At 43.0% G+C, this 20,121-nt stretch overlaps 1 protein-coding gene across 2 annotated transcripts in view; it reads left to right on the top strand.

The window, feature by feature from the left end:
* Nucleotides 1-19,922: 19,922 nt before the first annotated feature.
* The window catches only part of SEPTIN11 (septin 11), a 90,177-nt gene continuing 89,978 nt past the window's right edge, over nt 19,923-20,121 (top strand). The window contains exon 1 of one of the 2 annotated variants that reach the window (XM_065877654.1): nt 19,923-20,097. In XM_065877654.1, the coding sequence (XP_065733726.1) occupies nt 20,071-20,097 (27 nt within the window). In that variant the 5' untranslated portion in view covers nt 19,923-20,070. The remainder of the gene's footprint in view (nt 20,098-20,121) is intronic. The other variant, XM_065877653.1, reaches the window with a different exon arrangement.

Raw genomic sequence — 20,121 nt, 5'->3', positions numbered from 1 at the left:
AAAATAAACGAGTATGGTGTATTTGAAGAACAGAAAGAAAACCAGGGGCCAAGCTGGAGCACAGTGAAGGACGAAAGTGTGGAGTGAGAAGAAGTCCAAACAGTGAGCAGGGTCTCAGTCCTGCAAGGCCTAATGGGGTTTGGGTTTTCGTCTAAGCGTGATGGGAAACGATTGATGGTTTATAATCAAGAGAGTTGCATGTGATTTATGTATAACAGAACATCTGGCTGCTGTGTTGAGGGTAGATTATAGGGGATGCCAAAGCAGAAACAGAAAATCCAGTCAGAGACGACTGCAGAGGGCGAGGCAAGAGATGGTGGTAGCTTGGAATAGCAAGGTATCGGGTGTAGAGTATTGAGATTTGGAAAATATTCTAGAGATAGAAACTAGAGAATGTGCTAGTGGGTTGAATATAAATTTACCAAGATTGGGGGCAGGAAGATGAGCATTCCCTTTTGGAAAGGTGAAGTTTGGGATGAACATTAGCCATCTAAGTAATGATCTAGAATAGGCAATTGCTCAGGAGTGAGGTCAGAGCTGGAGATATAAATCTGAGAGTCTTGGGCATTGAGATGGTATTTGAAAGTTATGGGATTAGATGAATTTATCTAGGGAGGGAACCTAGAAAGAGAAAAAAAGCCATTCTTAATCAGCCTCAGCATTTGGGGTCTAATCTTTAGTAGTATCTTGCTTACATATTATGACCTGTCTCAGTCATACTATGGCAATGAGAGAAACTATAAAATCCTGTTTTGTCCCCCTAAGGCCAGTCTGCTGCTTGTGGCTGTAATAGGCATTAGTGTGAGACACCCAGCGAGTGAGGTTAATTCCAGGGTCTGGAGTAAGGTCCACTGACCCCTCCCCGAATGGAAAATTCTCCCTCCATTGCCAACTTTACAAGATTTAAAAGTTTAGGGGCTTCCCTGGTGGTGCTGTGGTTGGGAGTCCGCCTGGCGATGCAGGGGACACGGGTTCATTTCCCGGTCCGGGAGGATCCCGCGTGCCGCGGAGCGGCTGGGCCCGTGAGCCATGGCCGCTGAGCCTGCGCATCCGGAGCCTGTGCTCCGCAATGGGAGAGGTCACAACAGTGAGAGGCCCGTGTACCGCGAAAAAAAAAAAAAAAAAAAGTTTAAAATTTGTTAAAGGAGTCAGCAGATTTTACATATAGGAAAACCAAGTTTCAGAGCTTAGTGTCTTGTGGAACTAGTGCTCAAATCAAGCTGACCTCAAATCTAGCATTTTGCACCAGAGTCATAATCTTTCCTCAACTCTCTGGAGTACTTGACTCAGTTGACCATTTTCTCCCTTTGAAATCTCTGTCTTGGCTTCTATAACCATTGGTCTTTTCTGGCTCTTCTCTTACCTCCCTGATCCAACTCCGACTCTCCCTTGCTAACTCTCCTTTCCATTTCTTCTTTACATGTTCTCTACTCGTTCTCTGGGTTCTACCTGAGTGATGTTGTCTATTTTCCCAGATTCAATTACCACCTGTATTTTAGGATTCCCAAGTCTATCTGTGATGCTCACCTAGAAAAAGCACAGACTTTCAACCAGTTGCTCTAGTCTTGACTCTGCCTGTAACTATCTCTTTAAATTGGCCAATATACAAACTCTCTGGGTCTCAGTTTCTTCATTTGTACAGTGAAGGAATTAGATCAGATGATTCTGAAGTTGCTTCCAGTACTCACACTCTGATTCCAGACTTGATGTCCCTTCTCATGATCTCTATAGTAATAATGACATTGATTGCATGCTCTGTGCCAGACATGGAACCAAGTACTTCACACATATTAATATATTTAATTCTCCGAACAAATTCCTATGCGGTAGGAGCTATTAGTATCCTTATTTTATAGTGAAGGATATCAAGATCCAAATAATGTGATTTCCTATTATATTGTAACCAATAAGTGGCAGAGCCAGGATTCAAACTCCCGACAGTTTGAGTTTTGAGTCAGCATCATTTAGCCCCCGCTCTCTTCCTGCTTTTCCCTTCGAGGACCCTGATCCCTTAGCCTCACATCTCTTCTGCCTCCTCGGGACCCTTACTCCTTCTGTTACCCCTCCCCCTTGTATCTTCATCCTCTTCCTCTCTTCATTCTCAAGGGCTGATTTCCTTCCTAAAACAAAACAAAACCAAAAAACGAGCACTTTGCTCTGAACCGCCCTCGTTCAGTCACTGCCTTAGCTCACCCTCAGCATTCCTGCGTGTGTCACCTCCTCGCAGAGGCCTTTCCTGACAGTGTGGATGAATCAGCTTCCACTGCGAGGCACCTCCAGGCACTTCTATTTGGGGAAAGTTAAGTTTGAGATGCCCATTAGGTATTTAAGTAGAGATGGCAAGTGGACGATTGGATATGCAATTCTGGTGCTCTACTTTCACAGCACCTAACACTCCACTATTAAAAATAAATTTTGTATTTGTTCATTTTTATGTGGTCCCCTCAACAAGAACACAGGTTCCGTGAGAGCTAGGCCTGTGTCCTCTTCACCACTAGCAAGGAATTACCTCGGAATAACAAGGTGTATTCGTTTCCTGGGGCTGCTGTAATGCATTATCACAAACTGGGAGGTGGAGGTGGAAGCAGTAATATAACAGAGATTTATTCTCTCGCAGTTCAGGGGGCGAGACCTTGGAAACCAAGGTGCTGGCAGGCCAGACTCCCTCTGGAGACTCTAGGAGAGAATCCTTCTTTCCCTCTTCCAGCCCCTGGTAACTGTCTACATTCCGTAACTTCCTTGGCTTATGGCCACATCACTCCCATCTCTGGCTCCATCTTCACATGGCCTTCTCCTCTTCTGTGTGCTTCTCCTCTTCTGTCTCTTACAAGGATATTTGTCATGGGATTTAGGGCCCGCTCAGATAATCCAGGATGATCTGATCATAAGAACCTTAATTTAATTACATTTGCAGATCTTTACCTTTTTACAAATAAAGTAACATTCGCAGGTTCCAGAGAGTTGGACATGGACGTATATTTTGGGTGGCCACTATTCATCTCACCATACAAGGGAATAGGAGGAAGTTCAGGAATGTCTTCCCCAGCCCCACCCCTTCTCTGTTTATCCTGGCTAAATTAAATGCTCTTCAAGATTCAACTCAGTGGTTGCCCAGTCAAGGGAGCCACACCCCCAGCCCCAGTACATGCCTCTCCTATAATAATAATAGCTAGTGCATATTCAGCACTGTTTTAAGGGCTTTATGTGTACGAACTCACTTAATGCCTGCTACAACCCTATGAGATCGTCCCCATTACTATCTTGATTTTATCAAAAGCTAATGGTCCGTTTTGTTGTTTCTCTTCCGCAGTAGACCTCCCCCCAGGGCAACAGCCAAGACTTATTATCTCTCTGTCCCCAACATATACCATGGCATTTCCAGGCTCTGTGTGAAGGCTGGTGGGTTGAATAAACGACTGAGCAAGAGATAGGCTTGTACTAGTCTGGGCAGGGTTTTGAATATCAGATTAAGGTACTTGGATTTGGGGACTTCCCTGGTGGTCCAATGGTTAGGACTTGGCACTTCCACTGCTGTGGCCTGGGTTCAATACCTGGTTGGGGAACTAAGATCCCACAAGCTGCACGGCGTAGCCAAAAAAAAAAAAAAAAGACATTTGGAGTTTATCTTGTAGATCATAGGTGGACAACAGTTTTAAATGTGAGTAGTGATAGGATGGACCCATCTTTCAAATATATCCTCCCCTTGGGAGAAACGTCATCAAATATTGTTTTAATTATCATCTCCAAGTACATCCCTCCCCCTCCACCCCCTGGGCCTTCCTCCTGAGCTCTAGTCTCACATTGCCTGATTCTTGCTGGGTCTCTCTAGGCTCAAATTCAGCATGTCCAGGCCAGCCTTCGTCACTCTTCCCACCAAAGCCACTCTTCCTGTTTTACTGAGCTCAAAGGCATCCAAACTAGACAACTTGAATTAATCCCACTTTCCTCACCCCCACTGCCAATTAATCATCAAGTGCTGTCAACTCCATCTCATGAACTTTATCTCATGTCCATTCGCCTGGTCTCTGCCATAGTTCAGGCTCTTGCATCTTTCTTTTTCCTTTAATTAATTAATTTAAAATTTATTTTTGGCTGTGTTGGGTCTTTGTTGCTGCTTTGTCTAGTTGTGGCGAGCGGGACCTACTGTTTGCTGTGCTGTGTGGGCTTCTCATTGCGTTGGCTTCTCTTGTTGCAGAGCATGGGCTCTAAGTGCATGGGCTTCAGTAGTTGTGGCATGCGGGCTCAGTAGTTGTGGCTCACGGCCTCTAGAGCGCAGGCTCAGTAGTTGTGGTGCACGGGCTTAGTTGCTCTGTGGCATGTGGGATCTTCCCAGACCAGGGCATGAACTCGTGTCCCCTGTATTGGCAGGCGGATTTTTTTTTTTTTTACATAATTTATTTATTTATTTATTCTTTGGCTGCATTGGGCCCTCGTCGCTGGGCGCAGGCTCCCTCCAACTGCAGCAAGCAGGGGCCACCCCTCGCTGCGATGTGCGGGCCTCCCACCGCGGGGGCCCCTCCCATCGCCGAGCGTGGGCTCCAGGTGCGCGGACCTCAGCGGTTGAGGCACACGGGCTCAGCAGCCGTGGTTCACGGGCTCTAGAGCGCAAGCTCAGTAGCTGTGGTACGCGGGCTTAGTTGCTCCGCGGCATGCGGGATCTTCCCGGACCAGGGCTCGAACCCGTGTCCCCTTCACTGGCAGGCGGACTCCCAACCACTGCGCCACGAGGGAAGTCCAAGGCTCTCGCATCTTTCACCTGGACTATTGCGCTAGCCCCCTGACCAGTCTCCTCACCTCTAGTTTCCCCTCTCCAACTCCAGTCCATCCTCTACTCTGCTGCTCATTTTATAAGACTAAAAACCAGATCTGATCATTCACTTTCGTGTTAAAACAATAAACAAACAAAGCTCCAAAACAACTCTGCAATCGTTCTTCATTGCGTACAAGATCAAGATCTTCGAGATCTACCTACAAAGATTTACTTTTCTTCCTTATTTATTCACTTAACACATGTGTATTGAATGCCTACTATGTGTCTGGTACTGTACTCACTGCATTCATATACATGTCACAGGCAGTGAGAGAAATACCCTAAGGAAGATTCTACAACTAGAAGAGGTCGATAGTGGCATCCATTCATATACTAGTGAGGGAGGTGCCCTACACATATACAGATGGACATAGCTGTTCTTACGTGGGCGACTCATGTCACAGGCAGTGAGAGAAATACCCTAAGGAAGATTCTACAACTAGAAGAGGTCGATAGTGGCATCCATTCATATACTAGTGAGGGAGGTGCCCTACACATATACAGATGGACATAGCTGTTCTTACGTGGGCGACTCATGTCACAGGCAGTGAGAGAAATACCCTAAGGAAGATTCTACAACTAGAAGAGGTCGATAGTGGCATCCTTGCTATTTGCTTTCAGGATATACTGTAACTTTTTTGCTCTTTGTATGCCTGTTGAGTGGATTTACAGATTATATTTATCAGTATCTAGTTTCAAATTAATCTTAACCAAGAAGGAAAGTAATTTTAAAAAATTCTCACAAGGAAACTATGAACTAAAGATAATACTAAACTTTAAACCAAGGAAATAATGCCATAAGCCTAAGGGAGTGGGGCTACACCTAATATGAGCCTTAGCAATATTAGACGTAAAACAATATCTAGGGACTTCCCTGGTGGCGCTGTGGTTAAGAATCCACCTGCCAGTGCAGGGGACACGGGTTTGAGCCCTGGTCCGGAAGATCCCACATGCCGCGGAGCAACTAAGCCTGTGTGCCACAACTACCGAGCCTGCGCTCTGGAGCCCTAGAGGCACAGTTACTGAGCCCGCACTGCAACCACTGAAGCCCGTGTGCCTAAAGCCCATGCTCCGCAACAAAAAGAAGCCACCACAATGAGAAGCCCGCACCCTGCAACGAAGAGTAGCCCCTGCTCGCCACAACTAGAGAAAGCCCACACACAGCGAGGAAGACCCAAGGCAGCCGAAAATAAAATATGCATAAATAAATAAATTTATTTAAAAACATAGTCATTATATTAAAAAAAAGAGATAAAAGTGTATTTTTTTTTTTTAGGAATACAAGTCCAAGTAGACTTGAGTTCAGATTTTTTTTATTATTAATTTTATTTATTTATTTTTGGCTGCGTTGGCTCTTCATTGCTACGCGCGGGCTTTCTCTAGTTGCAGCGAGCTGGGGGGCTACTCTTCGTTGTGTGGCGTGCGGGCTTCTCACTGGGGTAGCTTCTCTCCATGCTACAACATGGATGAAACTTGAGAATATTGTGTTAGGTAAAAGAAGCCAATCACAAATAACCATGTATTGTATGATTCCATTTATATGTTATGTGCAGTGTGGGCAAATCCATAGAGACAGAAAGTAGATTACTGGTGGCTTGTGGGAGGGGAGAATGGGGAGTGACTGCTAATGGTATGGGGAGATTGAGTCCAATCATGACCAATGATTTAATCAATCATGCCTATATAATGAAACCTTGATAGAAACTCTAAGGAGGTTCAGAGTGTTTCCTGATTGGTAAGTATATCAATGTACCAGGAGGCTGGCACAAGCTCCCAAGCCGCCCCCATTGCAGACTTTGCCTTATGTATCTCTTCCATTTGGCTCTATCCTTTATAATAAAACAGTAATTCTAAGTACAGTGCTCTCCTGAGTTCTGTGAGTCATTCTATCAAATTATCAAACCTGCTGAGGGGTCATAGAAACCCTCAATTAGTAGTCAGGCTGGTCCATCAGAAGTGCAGATGGCTCCCTGAATTTGTAGCTGGCGTCTGAAGTGGGGGCAGTCTTTTGGGACTGAGCCCTTAATCTGTGGGCTCTGCAAAGTGTCAGACTTGAAAGGAATTGTTGGACACCCATTTGGTGTTGAAGATTTGCTGGAGAGCTCTGGGGAAGGTAGCATTTGCTAAGTGGGCCATTATCTAAGAAGTCTGAGAACACTACAGAACAGTACTTAGTACAAAATCTTGAATATAGATAGAAAGTAGCAACTGTGCTACTTTGAGGCACTTCAAGTGAGAGATAAAAGTATTGACATTTTTAGAGTTGAATTGTACTTTACAATACAAATGTTTACTAAGGGTACTTTTCAAAAGACACTTTCTCTTCTTATCAACCTTTTCAAAGATAATGAAGCCTGTCTACCCAAAATTACTTAGGGATAGGTCTGTCTGAAAGTGAAAGGATGAAATTGGAGGCTCTCTTTTAGCCATATGATTATATATATTTCCATCAGGGAAAAAAATCTCCCTGGATCTTGAAACAAACCAGCTGCTGCTATCCAAATATGTATGAATGCAACACATTCTATTTCTTTAAATAAGTATTTTTATTACACTGACTCTTTTGGAAAGGTTGATTATTTCCATACTTGCTCTGCACCATCCTCTCCTCTTTGGTCTCCTTCTTTTGTTCCCTCTTCCCCCAGATGGGAAGAAGGACATTCTCGGAAATTCACATATACAAAGGCAGAAATAGTCAAGATTATACAGGCACAAGAAAAAGTCCACTATGAAAAAAATTACATCACTCCAATAAGTTGGGAATAAAGGATGTTACATCCTACTCTTTGTGGCAATGAGTAGGGGAAAAGAAGGACAAAACTTCAAAGCAATTCATCTGGCATAATATAAACTAAATATTTATAAAATGAATATAAATAATATGAGGATTTTTTTAAACAACTGCAAAAATAATAAAGAAAATAACTAGTCTGTGTGTGGACATAGGGTCTTCCTTGTGAGGACTCATACCGTTATCAGATGTGTGACTTTGATCGTACTAAATCGTAATTCCTGCATGTGGCATTAATTTGCAAGTTAAAATTTTGATAAAAGATTTGTTTTCCCCTAGACACAAGCAATGTGTCTAATTTTAGTGTAATTTTAAATGAGAATATCTACTGTGCTTCCTTGAATTAGTTCATCGAATCATGATAAAAATGGTATAATGACTTTTTTTCTCATTTTAAATGACTGCCATTACAGTCTTATGATGGGTCTTTATAGATTGCCTTTTGCACTAGAGAAAACATCTTACTTTCCTCGTATTTTAAAACTACAGGAGCCCCTGTTCATAGCACCTGAGGAAATGGTGAACATGAGTAAAATTATGCAGGCGAGTTTTAGTTTGCTAAATGAATAACACTTTAGTTCATCCAAAGTAGCTCCTAGAGACTAAAACAAGTAGTTCATTTATTTTTAGCTGCTGATTTAACTTCAGTTATAACACTTTTATTTAGGAAATGACTTCCTAGGAGAAAGTATTAGGCAGCAAGAAGAGAAATAAATATGGAACAATCTTTAAGATTCCATTAGACAGAAGGCTCATGACACTACGAAGAAATGAGGCCATTCTGTAATTTTACCTTGAAAATGTATATTAGATTTGTAATAAAAATAAATATGTATCTTTTAATTTTAGTAATGAGTTAAATATATTTACAAAGGGGGCCGTGCACTGTAGTGGAAGGAGCAGCGTGTAGCAGTCTGCAGTGCTGGTCCTACGCTGAAACCGTCCAGCTCTATGATTTCAGACTTACAAGTTAATATAGGCTTCCTGACTCCTGATTCCTCATCCTGGGGAACCGACTCAAAAATGTATAATAGGGCTTCCCTGGTGGCGTAGTGGTTGGGAGTCCGCCTGCCACTGCAGGGGACGCGGGTTCAAGCCCTGATCCAGGAAGATCCCACATGCCGCGGAGCAACTAAGCCCGTGCGCCACAACTGCTGAGCCCACGTGCCACGTGCTACTGAAGCCTGCGCGCCTAGAGCCTGTGCTCCGCAACAGGAGAGGCCACCACAGTGAGAAGCCCACGCACCGCAATGAAGAGTAGCCCCCGCTCACCACAACTAGAGAAAGCCCACGCACAGTAACAGAGACCCAAAGCAGCCAGTAAATAAATAAATAAAAATAAATAAAAACAACCTTTAAAAAAATGTATAATATACTTCCTAGCTCCAAATTTCTGTGATTAATTCTATAATCATCAGGGTGTGCATACAACATTAACATGTTTTAGGAAGAGTAAAGAGCCTGGGATTATAGTCACACTAAATGGATCTCCAGTTCTGCCACTCACTTGCAATGGAACTTTGGGCAAGTAACCTTTCTGAATCCCAGTTTATTCGACTTTAAAACCAGGTTAGTAATACTACAGCAGACACTGGCAATGCCATGCCCCAGAGCCCCTCAGCCCAGGGCAGCTGCAGGGGCAGCACGCAGCCCGGTCAGCTGCCCACCTCTGCCTACTTCCAGCTCCTTCCCTGCCCCTGCGCTTCCTCTGGTGCACAGCGACTTGCACAGCCCAGAAGCACCAGGGATTTGATGTCCCCAAATGCAACCCTCCACCAGTGAGAGACAGTCTTCCTGGCTCGCAGTGGAAGAACTCGGAGGCACATTAACACGGCTCTTCAGTGGGTCCCCAGCTGGATCAAGTCCCCATTCCCCACAGTGGTGAGCAGCTCATTGACAAACCCTGTATTGGTTTTTCTCTCCTGCCTGTCTCATTTTCTCCACTATCTCCTTTGTGCTTCCTGGAATCACCTCCCAAATAATCTACTTGCACACAATTTCTTATCTCAGGTTTTGCTTTTGGTAAATCTCACTTCGCAATTGCTGTGCCAGTTAATTGAGAGCGTGTGGAAAGCAACTACTAGGTCCAATAGTTAGGCCCTAACAAATAGTAATGATTATTATATCTAACAATTGAGACAGAATTTCATGGTTCTAGGAAATGTTTAGATTGTGTTTTATAGTTAAGTGATTTTACAGCCTGCTAAAGTATATTTACATAATTTTATTAGGTATCTAAAATGCACAGAAAATTTTGTAAGTGGGGAAAATTTAGATATGATTAAAAATTGGGTATAGAAAATATTTGCTAAGGATTTTTTCTCTTCCATTTTTCATTTCTCCTTTTCATTGTTTCTATACTGAAGTCATATTCCTACTTCTATATGAAATGTCATAAATTAAGCACTATTACCTTGAAGAAATAAGTAGAAGAGTATTAACAATATAGGAAATAGCTGGTACATAAATATAAATCTTTTGAGGGTGGGGGAGGGAAGGACTGGAAGTCTGGAATTAGCAGTTGCAAACTATTATATATAGAATGGATAAACAAGGTCCTACTGTACAGCACAAGGAACTGTATTCAATATCCTGTGATAAACCATGATGGAAAAGAATATGAAAAAATATAGGGCTTCCCTGGTGGTGCAGTGGTTGAGAGTCCGCCTGCCAATGCAGGCGACACGGGTTCGTGCCCCGGTCTGGGAAGATCCCACATGCCGCGGAGCGGCTGCGCCCATGAACCATGGCCGCTGAGCCTGCGCGTCCGGAGCCTGTGCCCCTCAACGGGAGAGGCCACAGCAGTAAGAGGCCCGCGTACCGCAAAACAAAACAAAACAAAACAAATATATATATATATAACTGAATCACTTTGCTATACATCAGAAACTAACACAACTTTGTAAATTAATAAAGTAAATTTAAAAATATATATTTTGACTACTATTCAATGATTCCACAAGTGTTTAATCATGAAAAAGTCATTTATTTGACTTTATCTCACATTAAAATTCTACAGAAGAATGCCAGATACTTTGTATTTCCTTCATGCCAGGAATGAATCCTTTAATCATTTCTTAGTCTATGTCTTTCCTAGGCAAATGTATTTAACACCTATGCGTAGTTTCCTGTTAATGTCTCTGTTCAATTTAAAATGCATTCTTGGCTTGTACGAAATTCCATGGGTAAGGACACAGCTTATGTGGAAGTTCTAAAAAACGATAAAATGGAGTAGAATGAATGTTGTAGCAAGCAGCTGTAGGTATGTCAATACTACCAATTCCTAGTTGCACAGCCTAGCTGAAAAGACCTCTCTAGGACTTCTGTATTTATCTGCACAGGCTTGAACCCTCTGGGCTCGCTCCAAGACCAAAAAGGCTTCCCTTGGGCAGTGTCGGGTATATGTGAAGGGAATATTTTTTCTTTTATGTTTTAAAAGTTATTTTTATTGAGATATAATTGATATATAACATTGTGTAAGTTTAAGGTGTACAATGTGTTGGTTTGATACATGTATATATATTGCAGTATAATTACTATGATAGCATTAGCTGGCACCTCTATCACATTACATAATTATCAGTTCTTTTTTGTGGTGGGAATGTTTAAGGTCTAGTCTCTCAGCACCTTTTTTTTTTTTTGGCCGTGCTGCGTGGCACGTGGGATCTTAGTTATCCCACCAGGGATTGAGCTCATGACCCCTGCAGTGGAAGCACAAAGTCTTAACCACTGGACCACCAGGGAAGTCCTGCAACTTTGATTTTTATAAGACAGTATTGTTGTTTACAATCACTATGCTGTGCATTAGATCTCCAGGACTTATTTATCTACTGGTTGCAAGTTTGTACCCTTAAACGTCTCCTCAATTCCCTCACACCCAGTCCCTGGTAACTACCATTCTACTCTGTTTTTACAACTTCAGTTTATTTTTGGTTCTACATATAAATGATATCATATAGTGTTTGTCTTTTTCTGTCTGACTTATCTTACTTAGCATAGTGCCATTAAGGTCCATCCATGTTGTTGCAAATGGCAAGATTTCCTTCTTTCTCATCGCTGCATAATATTCCATTCATCCATTGATGGACACTTAAGTTGTTTCCATACCTTGCCTACTGTGAATAGTGCTGCAATAAACATGGGAGTGTATATATTTCTTTGAGATCCTGTTTTCATTTCCTTTGGACACTTACCCAGGAGTGGAATTGCTGGATCATACGGTAGTTCTATTTTTAAGTAATTATTTTTTTTATGAATGTATGGTGACTTGGGTATCCCAATATATTGGTAGTGGGAATATAAATGTGTTGGTTCTTTCTGAAAAATAACTCTATGTATCAAGAGTTTTAAAATATTCACCCTTATAGATTCAGTAATTTCACTTTCAGGGACATTTCTTAAGGAAATAATAGAAATTTAGATACAGGTATGCAAAGATGTTTATTGTGCTTTGTATAATAGCAGGAAGGAAGAATGAAAGGAACAGAGGAAAGCAGGAAGAAAATAAAGGAGGTAAGGAGGAAGGAAACAGAGAAAAGAGAGAGAGAGAAAAAAAATGAAAACAACCTAATATTCAATAACCAGGGAGTATTACATAAATTTTGATGTGCTCATATGATGGAGTATTTTGCAGCCATAAAGAGAATCTTATTTATCTACAATAAGGGTTGATATCTTTTACACTTAAAAGTTAGAAAAAATGTTAAACTAGCTCAAGAAAAAAAGTTAAACACTCCTTATGGAAATAATAGGCAAATGATATAAGTAGGAAATTTATAAAGAAAGAAAAAAATGGCTAGTAAAAATATTTTAAAAATTCAATCACTAATTGTGATATAAATTTAACTTAAAAAAACTATGTTATTCTTTACTATAAAAATGGCAAAGTTTTTTTTTTTAACATCTTTATTGGAGTATAATTGCTTTACATTGTTGTGTTAGTTTCTGCTGTATAACAAAGTGAATCAGGGACTTTCCTGGTGGCGCAGTGGTTAAGAATCCGCCTGCCAATGCAGGGGACACGGGTTTGAGCCCTGGTCTGGGAAGATCCCACATGCCGCAGAGCAGCTAAGCCCGTGAGCCACAACTACTGAGCCTGAGCTCTAGAGTCCACGAGCCACAACTACTGAGCCCGCACATCTAGAGCCTGTGCTCTGCAACAACAGAAGCCACTGCAATAAGAAGCCCGCCCACTACAACTAGAGAAAGCCCACACGCATCAACGAAAACCCAATGCAGCCAAAAATAAACAAATAAGGCAAAGATTTTATTTATTTATTTCTTATTGAAGTATAGCTGATTTACAATGTTACGTTAATTTCTGGTATACAGCAAAGTGATTCAGTTATACATATATATTCTTTTAAATATTCTTTTCCATTATGGTTTATTACAGGATATTGAATATTGTTCCCTGTGCTATAAAATAGGACCTGTCATCTCTGCCCGAAGGGGTACAACTCTGTTACTCCAGAACTTCCCACTGTGTTGGCTGAGGCTTTTTTGGGTCTATATTACGGTTCAGATTCCCCTTGTGCCCAATCTGGCTTCATCCCATTTCTTTCTACATCTCTAATAAACATCTTGCACCCCAAACTCCACTTTAGAATTTGCTGGAGGGTCACTGTCTACCCATCATGGGCCTCCTCTCTTAACAGAAGAATTTTGCTTAGTATTAAGGATCATTTCCCTCTGAGCCTTACCTGGACCCCTAACTTATGCTTAAACATTGAAACATATTTACTTAATGCCTTGTCTGTTATCATTTGAAGAAGTCTACAGCCATAAACTTATATCCTTCTCTCATATACGTATTTGAATACAAATAGCATCCTGATATACCCACTGTTGCTCTTGCCTGTCCAGCTGCCTTTACCCCTTCTTTTGGAAAGAGTATTTACATTCTTCTTCCAAGCCCAACAGATATTGATAGATGAAGAAGCAAGGAACTCAGGTTGAAATAAGAAAGTTTTACCTCATTCAAAAGGAACAAGTCTACAAGAAGAGAGATGAGGGTACAGAGTAACCCCATGCACTAGAGAGTTATTCAGCTAGTGGAAATTGAGGATGGTAGAATGATGGACAGCGAATAGGTTGAGACAAAACATGAAAATATAGAAGGGATACTGCTGTTCAAATATACAGGTATGTAGGTAGGATTCTATTCTAATTCAGTGGCAATAACTAGTGGTTGAAGGGACTTCAACTACATAAATTTTCTAGGCTCACAAAAAGAAATAACAACGGATACCATAATAACTGGCTACAGGGAGAAAGGAATTATCTGAGAATTAGAGATGTCAGAACTATGGGACCTGACCCAGGCTGGCTGCCAAGGACAGTGACCAGCAGGCCAAGTCATCGTACTCCAGGGAGCATATCATTTCACAGGATGCCCCTTAATGAGATCAGATTTTAAAAAGAGCATGTATTAAAGAGTAGCAAAAGCCTACAAGGGTTGATACTTTCTTGTAGGCTTAGATAATTTTTGCTTTTAAAAAGAATACCAAGAAATTTTCAAAATTTGTTTTTTGCTTTTCAAGTAATACTTGCCGTAAGAGGGTGAAAAGAAAGGATGAAAATCACCACTTGATGCTGATGATATAATGCTATCAGATGACCAAGAAAAGTCAAAACTACCCAACTTTTGGTCTCCTCTCTCAAAGAGAATTTTTTTTAATGAAAAAAAATTTTTTAAATGAAAAATGTAGTATAATCATGATTAAAAGGTTACTGAAATCCAATGTGGTAAGTGAGCAACTAATTGCTTTAAGTGAGTTAAACTTTTTTCTTATTGTGTAGGTTGTCTTTTCACTTTTTTTGTGTCTTTGAAGCACATAAGTTTTAAATTTTGATAGTCTTTTGTTGCTTGTGCTTTTGATGTCATATCTAAAAATCTATTGCCAAATCCAACGTCATGAAAACTTAGCTCTATATTTTCTTCTAAGAGTTTTATATAGTTTTAGCTCTTACATTTAGATCTTTGACACATTTTGAAATAATTTTTGTATGTGGTAGGTGATAGGATTGGAATTTATTCTATTGCATCTGCCTAGTTTCCCGGTATCATTTGTTAAAGATTATTCTTTCCTGCATTGAATGGCCTTGTCCAGTTGACCGTAACACTTGAGTTTATTTCTGTCAATTCTATTCCATTGATCTTTATATCTATCCTTATGCCAGTACCACACTGCCTTGATTACTGTTGCTTTGTAGTAAAATTTGAAATATGGAAGTGGGAGTCCAAGTTTTGACTATTCTGGGTCCCTAAAAGTTTATATTTTAGAATCAGATTGGTTTCTACAAATAAGCCAGCTAGGATTCTGATAGGGATTGTGATAAATCTGTAGATCAATATGGGGAGTACTGCCATATTAACAATGTTAAGTCTTCCAATCCATGAACATGAGATGTTTTTCCACTTACTTAGACTTTGAAAAATTTCTTCCAGCAATGTTTTTAATGGAAGTTTTGTACTTTTGTTAAATTTATTCCTTAGTATTTCATTCTTTTTGATGTTATTGTAAATGAAATTGTTTTCTTAATTTCAGTTTTGGATCGTTCATTGCAAGTGTGTAGAAAAACAACTGATTTTTGTGTAATGATTTTTTATCAATACAACCTTGTTGAATTCATATTAGTTCTAATGATTCTTTAGTGGATTTCATAGGATTTTCTATATACAAGTTTATGTGAATAGAGACAGTTTTACTTTTTCCTCTCCAATATGGATGTGTTTTAAAATATTAGAACATCTTTATATATTATGTTGCAGGAGGGGTTCAGGATCTGTTGTCAGTTATACTGTTTGAAATGAAAGTGGTAATAGCTCCTAACTTATTCCCTGTCTCTTATAGTGTTCCTAATTCATCATTTATCATTTTTTACTGGAATCAAGGTGATGTGTTAGTTAGGGTTGTTTGACTGCAAGTCACAGATTTGCTCTAGATAGCTTAAGAAATAAAAATAGATTATGGAATGCATAAACTCTAACAATTTGTACTGTCTTTGGGTCCTTAATTCAAGATTCAAACTTAACAGTGTCTGACCAAGCTTAGATCACATGCTCTCTTGGATATACTTTGGTGGTAAGAGGAAGGATTTGATGGAAAGTAACTTTAGGAACCTCTCTTGTAGAGGCATTTACTTTCCATCAAGGTGGAACATTCGTTGGAAAATCTCCCCAAGCAAACTGGGGTTCCATTAAGAAGGGAACAGATCTGGCATAACTAACAATGTCAAATATTCAGTAGAGATCTTTTCTATATATATATATATTTTTTTCCCGGTACGCGGGCCTCTCACTGTTGTGGCCTCTCCCGTTGCGGAGCACAGGCTCCGGACGCGCAGGCTCAGCGGCCATGGCTCACGGGCCCAGCCGCTCCGCGGCATGTGGGATCTTCCCGGACCGGGGCACGAACCCGTGTGCCCTGCATCGACAGGCCCACTCTCAACCACTGCGCCACCAGGGAAGCCCAGAAGAGATCTTAGTTCTAAAATGCAAATAGATGGTTAACCTCCTTGGCTCTTCATTGCCCACAGGATCACATTCCAAATCCTTAGTAAGGCAATAAAGGCTTTTGGTAGCATAGCTTCTAGCCTCATCTCCATTCCAATGCAGCTCAACATTCATTGAATATATCAGACTTTGTGAAACACGAATAAGCACTCTTGCCTTGAGACATTTATAATCTTAACTCATAATCTCTGTATGTTAGTATGATCATCTCTCAATTAATAACTTGTAGTAATAGCTAGGGTGACCATAGGTCCTGGTTTTTGCCTATTGTCCTAGTGTAGTTACTAATGGCACCAATGCTCTTTTTCAGTCTCTAAAGTTTCTAAGTTTGGACAATAAGTTATAGGTCATTCTAATAATAGCATACTTATGTTTGCTCAGTTAACTCTGGGCAAAACAATTCTCTGATGGACTGAATCTGTTAAGGTTGAGATGGTACATTCCTATTGGATAATTTCAGTAGAGTTTAAGAAAAGGCTACTTGCAAAGGTGTGGGCAAAATGTAGAGAAACCACAAGGGGTTTACCCTAGAATAACCTAGAGTAACTGTGACCTTCAGATGTAGCCAGCCTGCAGGCATGCCATAGCAAGGGAGCCTTAGGGAATAAATACCCAGACTCTTTGTTGTATTGCTGTTGGTCCCCATTGCCTGAACTCAACTAACTGAATCTAAGGGAAAGAAAGCCCTTTAAGTTCAGGTTCTCCTGTGGGCAGGAACATGGATATCCTGCATCAGAACTCACGATTACTAGCCTATTTTGCAGTAGGAAAAAATGAGACGAAGAAAGGCTAACGTGCTCCGTGTCACAAAGCTGCTAAGTGATAATCTGGAGTCCAAGTGCCGTGTTCTCCCCATTCTACCAGGCTCCCTCTAAGGCTGCTACATAGTAGCAATGCCAAATTACCTATCCTTCCCATAGCATCATTACCTTTGCAATCACTGAATCTTTTGCTCATTCTCTTCCCTTGTTTGGAATGTCTTCCTTGCTCTCGCCCCTCCTCCAACTCTTTGATGAAGCCTTTCCTGTTCTGACAGGGAGTGAATAGCTCCTTCTACTGTGCTTTGAAATCCCATAATTCATACATCTTTTCTAAGATGTAGCCTGTTTATTGGAGTTGTTTAAACATCTCTCAGCAGACTGTGTCAGAGAGGCATCCTCAGTAAAATTTTTTTTTAGTTCCTAGCACAGTGCTGGGCAGAATTAAAAGGTAATCTAATTTCTTATTAATTCTATTAGGGAGGAGCCATTACTAAACAGGTTTTAAAGATGAGATAATTGAAGCACTGAAAGGTTAAGTAATTTGCCCAAGGTCACACAGCTGTGAAGTATCAATAAAGCCGGGATTTTGAATCTAGGTAGTCTGGTTGTAGAATGATACTTAACTTCAAAATGAGAACTGAAATTCTGAAATAGCCTTCCTTGGTTGAAAGGATTTAAATTGTATGTTTATTAAATATATATATATATATATATATATATATATATATATATATATATATATACATACACACACACACACACATATGCCTACCTGCCAAAAAAACAAGGAAGGGGGTAATTTAAGGCACTGCTTGCTCCTAGTCAGTGAAAAAAAAATCAGGCAGAAGCTGGGTAAACTGATGATTTTACCCTAAAAGGGTTTCCTCAAACAGATTAGATGTTGGAATAAGTGACTTTAAGCTTTGTAATGAGCATAAATAAAATAACCTACCAACAAAGGTAGGGAGTTCACATCCTTAAAAACTAATCAGCTGTTTTCAACCTAAGCATTTGCAAAAAAAATAAGTAAATAAAATTAAGAACAATGAATGAAATCCTGCAGTCTGGTCTGGTCTATGTAACATAAAATGGAGAGTTGGTTTGTAACTGCCCTTATCCAGTTGGCAGCCTGTGGAGCTTTTCATAGGGTTTACCTGAAACCTCTTGTCCATGGGCAGTGCCTCTGTGTAATCCTCTCTCTGGGAGAAGGAAAAAAATGTCCATATACAGAGAGCTGCAGACCGAAGTATTTCTTTCCCCCTCCCTTTACATAGCACGCACGCACCTGGTAATCGTAACTCAACGCTTACAGAGTGCCTAGTGCATGCTTGACGTAAAATGGTGGTCCTCGTCTTCAAAAGATTTGAAGTCTAGGGGTAGAAACTGGTCCAAACTGAAGAGGTTAGTGATCTGAGGTGCTGGGCCACAGGCTGAAGAGCCCCTCATCTTTCTTTCACCGAGTGTACTTTCATCGTTTTCTCATTCCTGGCGGTCCCACCAGGATGCTGCGGGTGTAATTCATTTTGGGTGGCCTCTAGCCCCTTGACCCCTCCCAGGGCAACCCAGCGTCCGCCTCGCAGCAGCTGGATGCGCGCCCGGAGCCCACCCCCCCTTAGCCAAAGGCGACGCAGCGCGCGTTTGAATCCTGCGACTCATCGCGGGCAGAGACAGCAGGAGCGGCAGACGCAAGGCCTCGAGGAGCCTGGGTGCTTGAAGTCGCAGGTCAGGCTCTGAGGAGCCCCAGGCTAAAAGAGGTGGTTTGTCTGTCACCTAATTCAATAGGCCAGGGTTTTCCCTAAGGGCGCAATCCCGTGGGCTGATGACAGCCCTTCATCGCTTCACCACACCTTCCCTGCGCTTGGATCCAACTGGCTCCCGGCCCCCGACCGGGAGCTATCCTCAATCACCTTGTCGTCGTGGACCCCTCCCTCCTCAACCCTAAGAGAGGCCGCGGGGATCGACAGCACCTCCCGCACACCTCACCGCCCAGCTCTTGCCGGGGTGCCGCGCCACCCGGCCTGCACCAGGACCCTGCCATTCTGCGCTCCACACAGACACGCAGCGACGCCCCCGACATCTGCGGGAAAAGTCCTTCCCCACCGCGGAGCAGTTTCCCATTCCCACGCGCTCGGAGTCGCACAGACTGGCGCCGTCGCCGCGCCCCACAGCCGCAGGCCCGCGCGCCCGCCTCCGGGTCGTCCGGTCAGTCTCCAGCTTTCAAAAAAAGTAGTCGGCGGAGCTCTCACGTGTGCCCAGCTCTCGGGTTACAGCCGGGGGAGGCCTCGGCCCCCACGCTCTAGGGCAGTCAACAGCTGCTTTAATTCTCCGGCGGGGGCGTCCTTTTCCTCCTCTGCGGCAGGCTGAGGTTAGTCGTCCGCCGCAGCAACTTCTACCGCCTCTTCCCCTCCACTGTGGTCGCCTACCCGGCCGCACGCTACAGTAACAGCTTCCAGCTCTCTGCCTTTTAATCTTTCCCTTAGGAAGAAAAGAATTGTGGAGGGGAACTCTTCCCTCGCGGGGGTCGGCCCAGCCCACCTCGGTCGCCCACCGCTCTCCCTAGTGGCCCGCTCCCCTTCCAAGCCGGTTCCTCCGGTTGGGGCGTGCTTGCCTGGGGCTAACTTTCCGCGAGATGCTGTCCCCGTGGACCTGTCTCGCCCGTGTCCGGTCTCCCTCTCCGCAGCCGCTCCAGCTACCAGCTTGGCGAAGCGCGTGGCGGGACCCGGGGCTGGGACCTCCGCGCCCAGGCTTTTACTCGGACTCCAGCACTTGGTGGAACGGGGGTGGCGGCCGGCCCACAGGCTGGGGGATTTCGGTGGCACGGGAGACGGTCATTTCGGGACGGCCCGCTACATTTGACGAGGGCGAGCTCTGCGGCCTGGGCCTGCGGACCAGGGCTGGAGGCCCGCCCCTCTACCATCTTCCCTCCCACCGCCTCAGCCCGGGCGCGCAGGCTCACACCCCTTCCTGGGGAAGCAAATGGTCCCTTCCAGGCGGGTGGCCATGTTGTTCTAATAAAGCGGGAGGGGCGGCGGCGTGGGGAGGGAGCAGATGCCGCTGGTTGCGCGCGGGAGCCGGGCGCTAGCAGAGCGCAGCCGCGAGGGAGGCGCGGGGGAGGCGAGCGGGAGCCCGAGCCCAAGCAGCAGCTAGTGTTGGCGGAGGGCACCCGGGCGCAGCTGGAGCAGCAGCCGCGATGGCCGTGGCCGTGGGGAGACCATCTGTGAGTGCTGGGGCCTCGCTTCCC

The sequence above is a fragment of the Phocoena phocoena genome, chromosome 5, assembly GCF_963924675.1.
Source record: "Phocoena phocoena chromosome 5, mPhoPho1.1, whole genome shotgun sequence".
Lineage (NCBI taxonomy): Eukaryota > Metazoa > Chordata > Mammalia > Artiodactyla > Phocoenidae > Phocoena > Phocoena phocoena.
The sequence above is the reverse complement of the archived record's forward strand: the minus strand, read 5'-3'. Positions and strand labels throughout refer to the sequence as shown.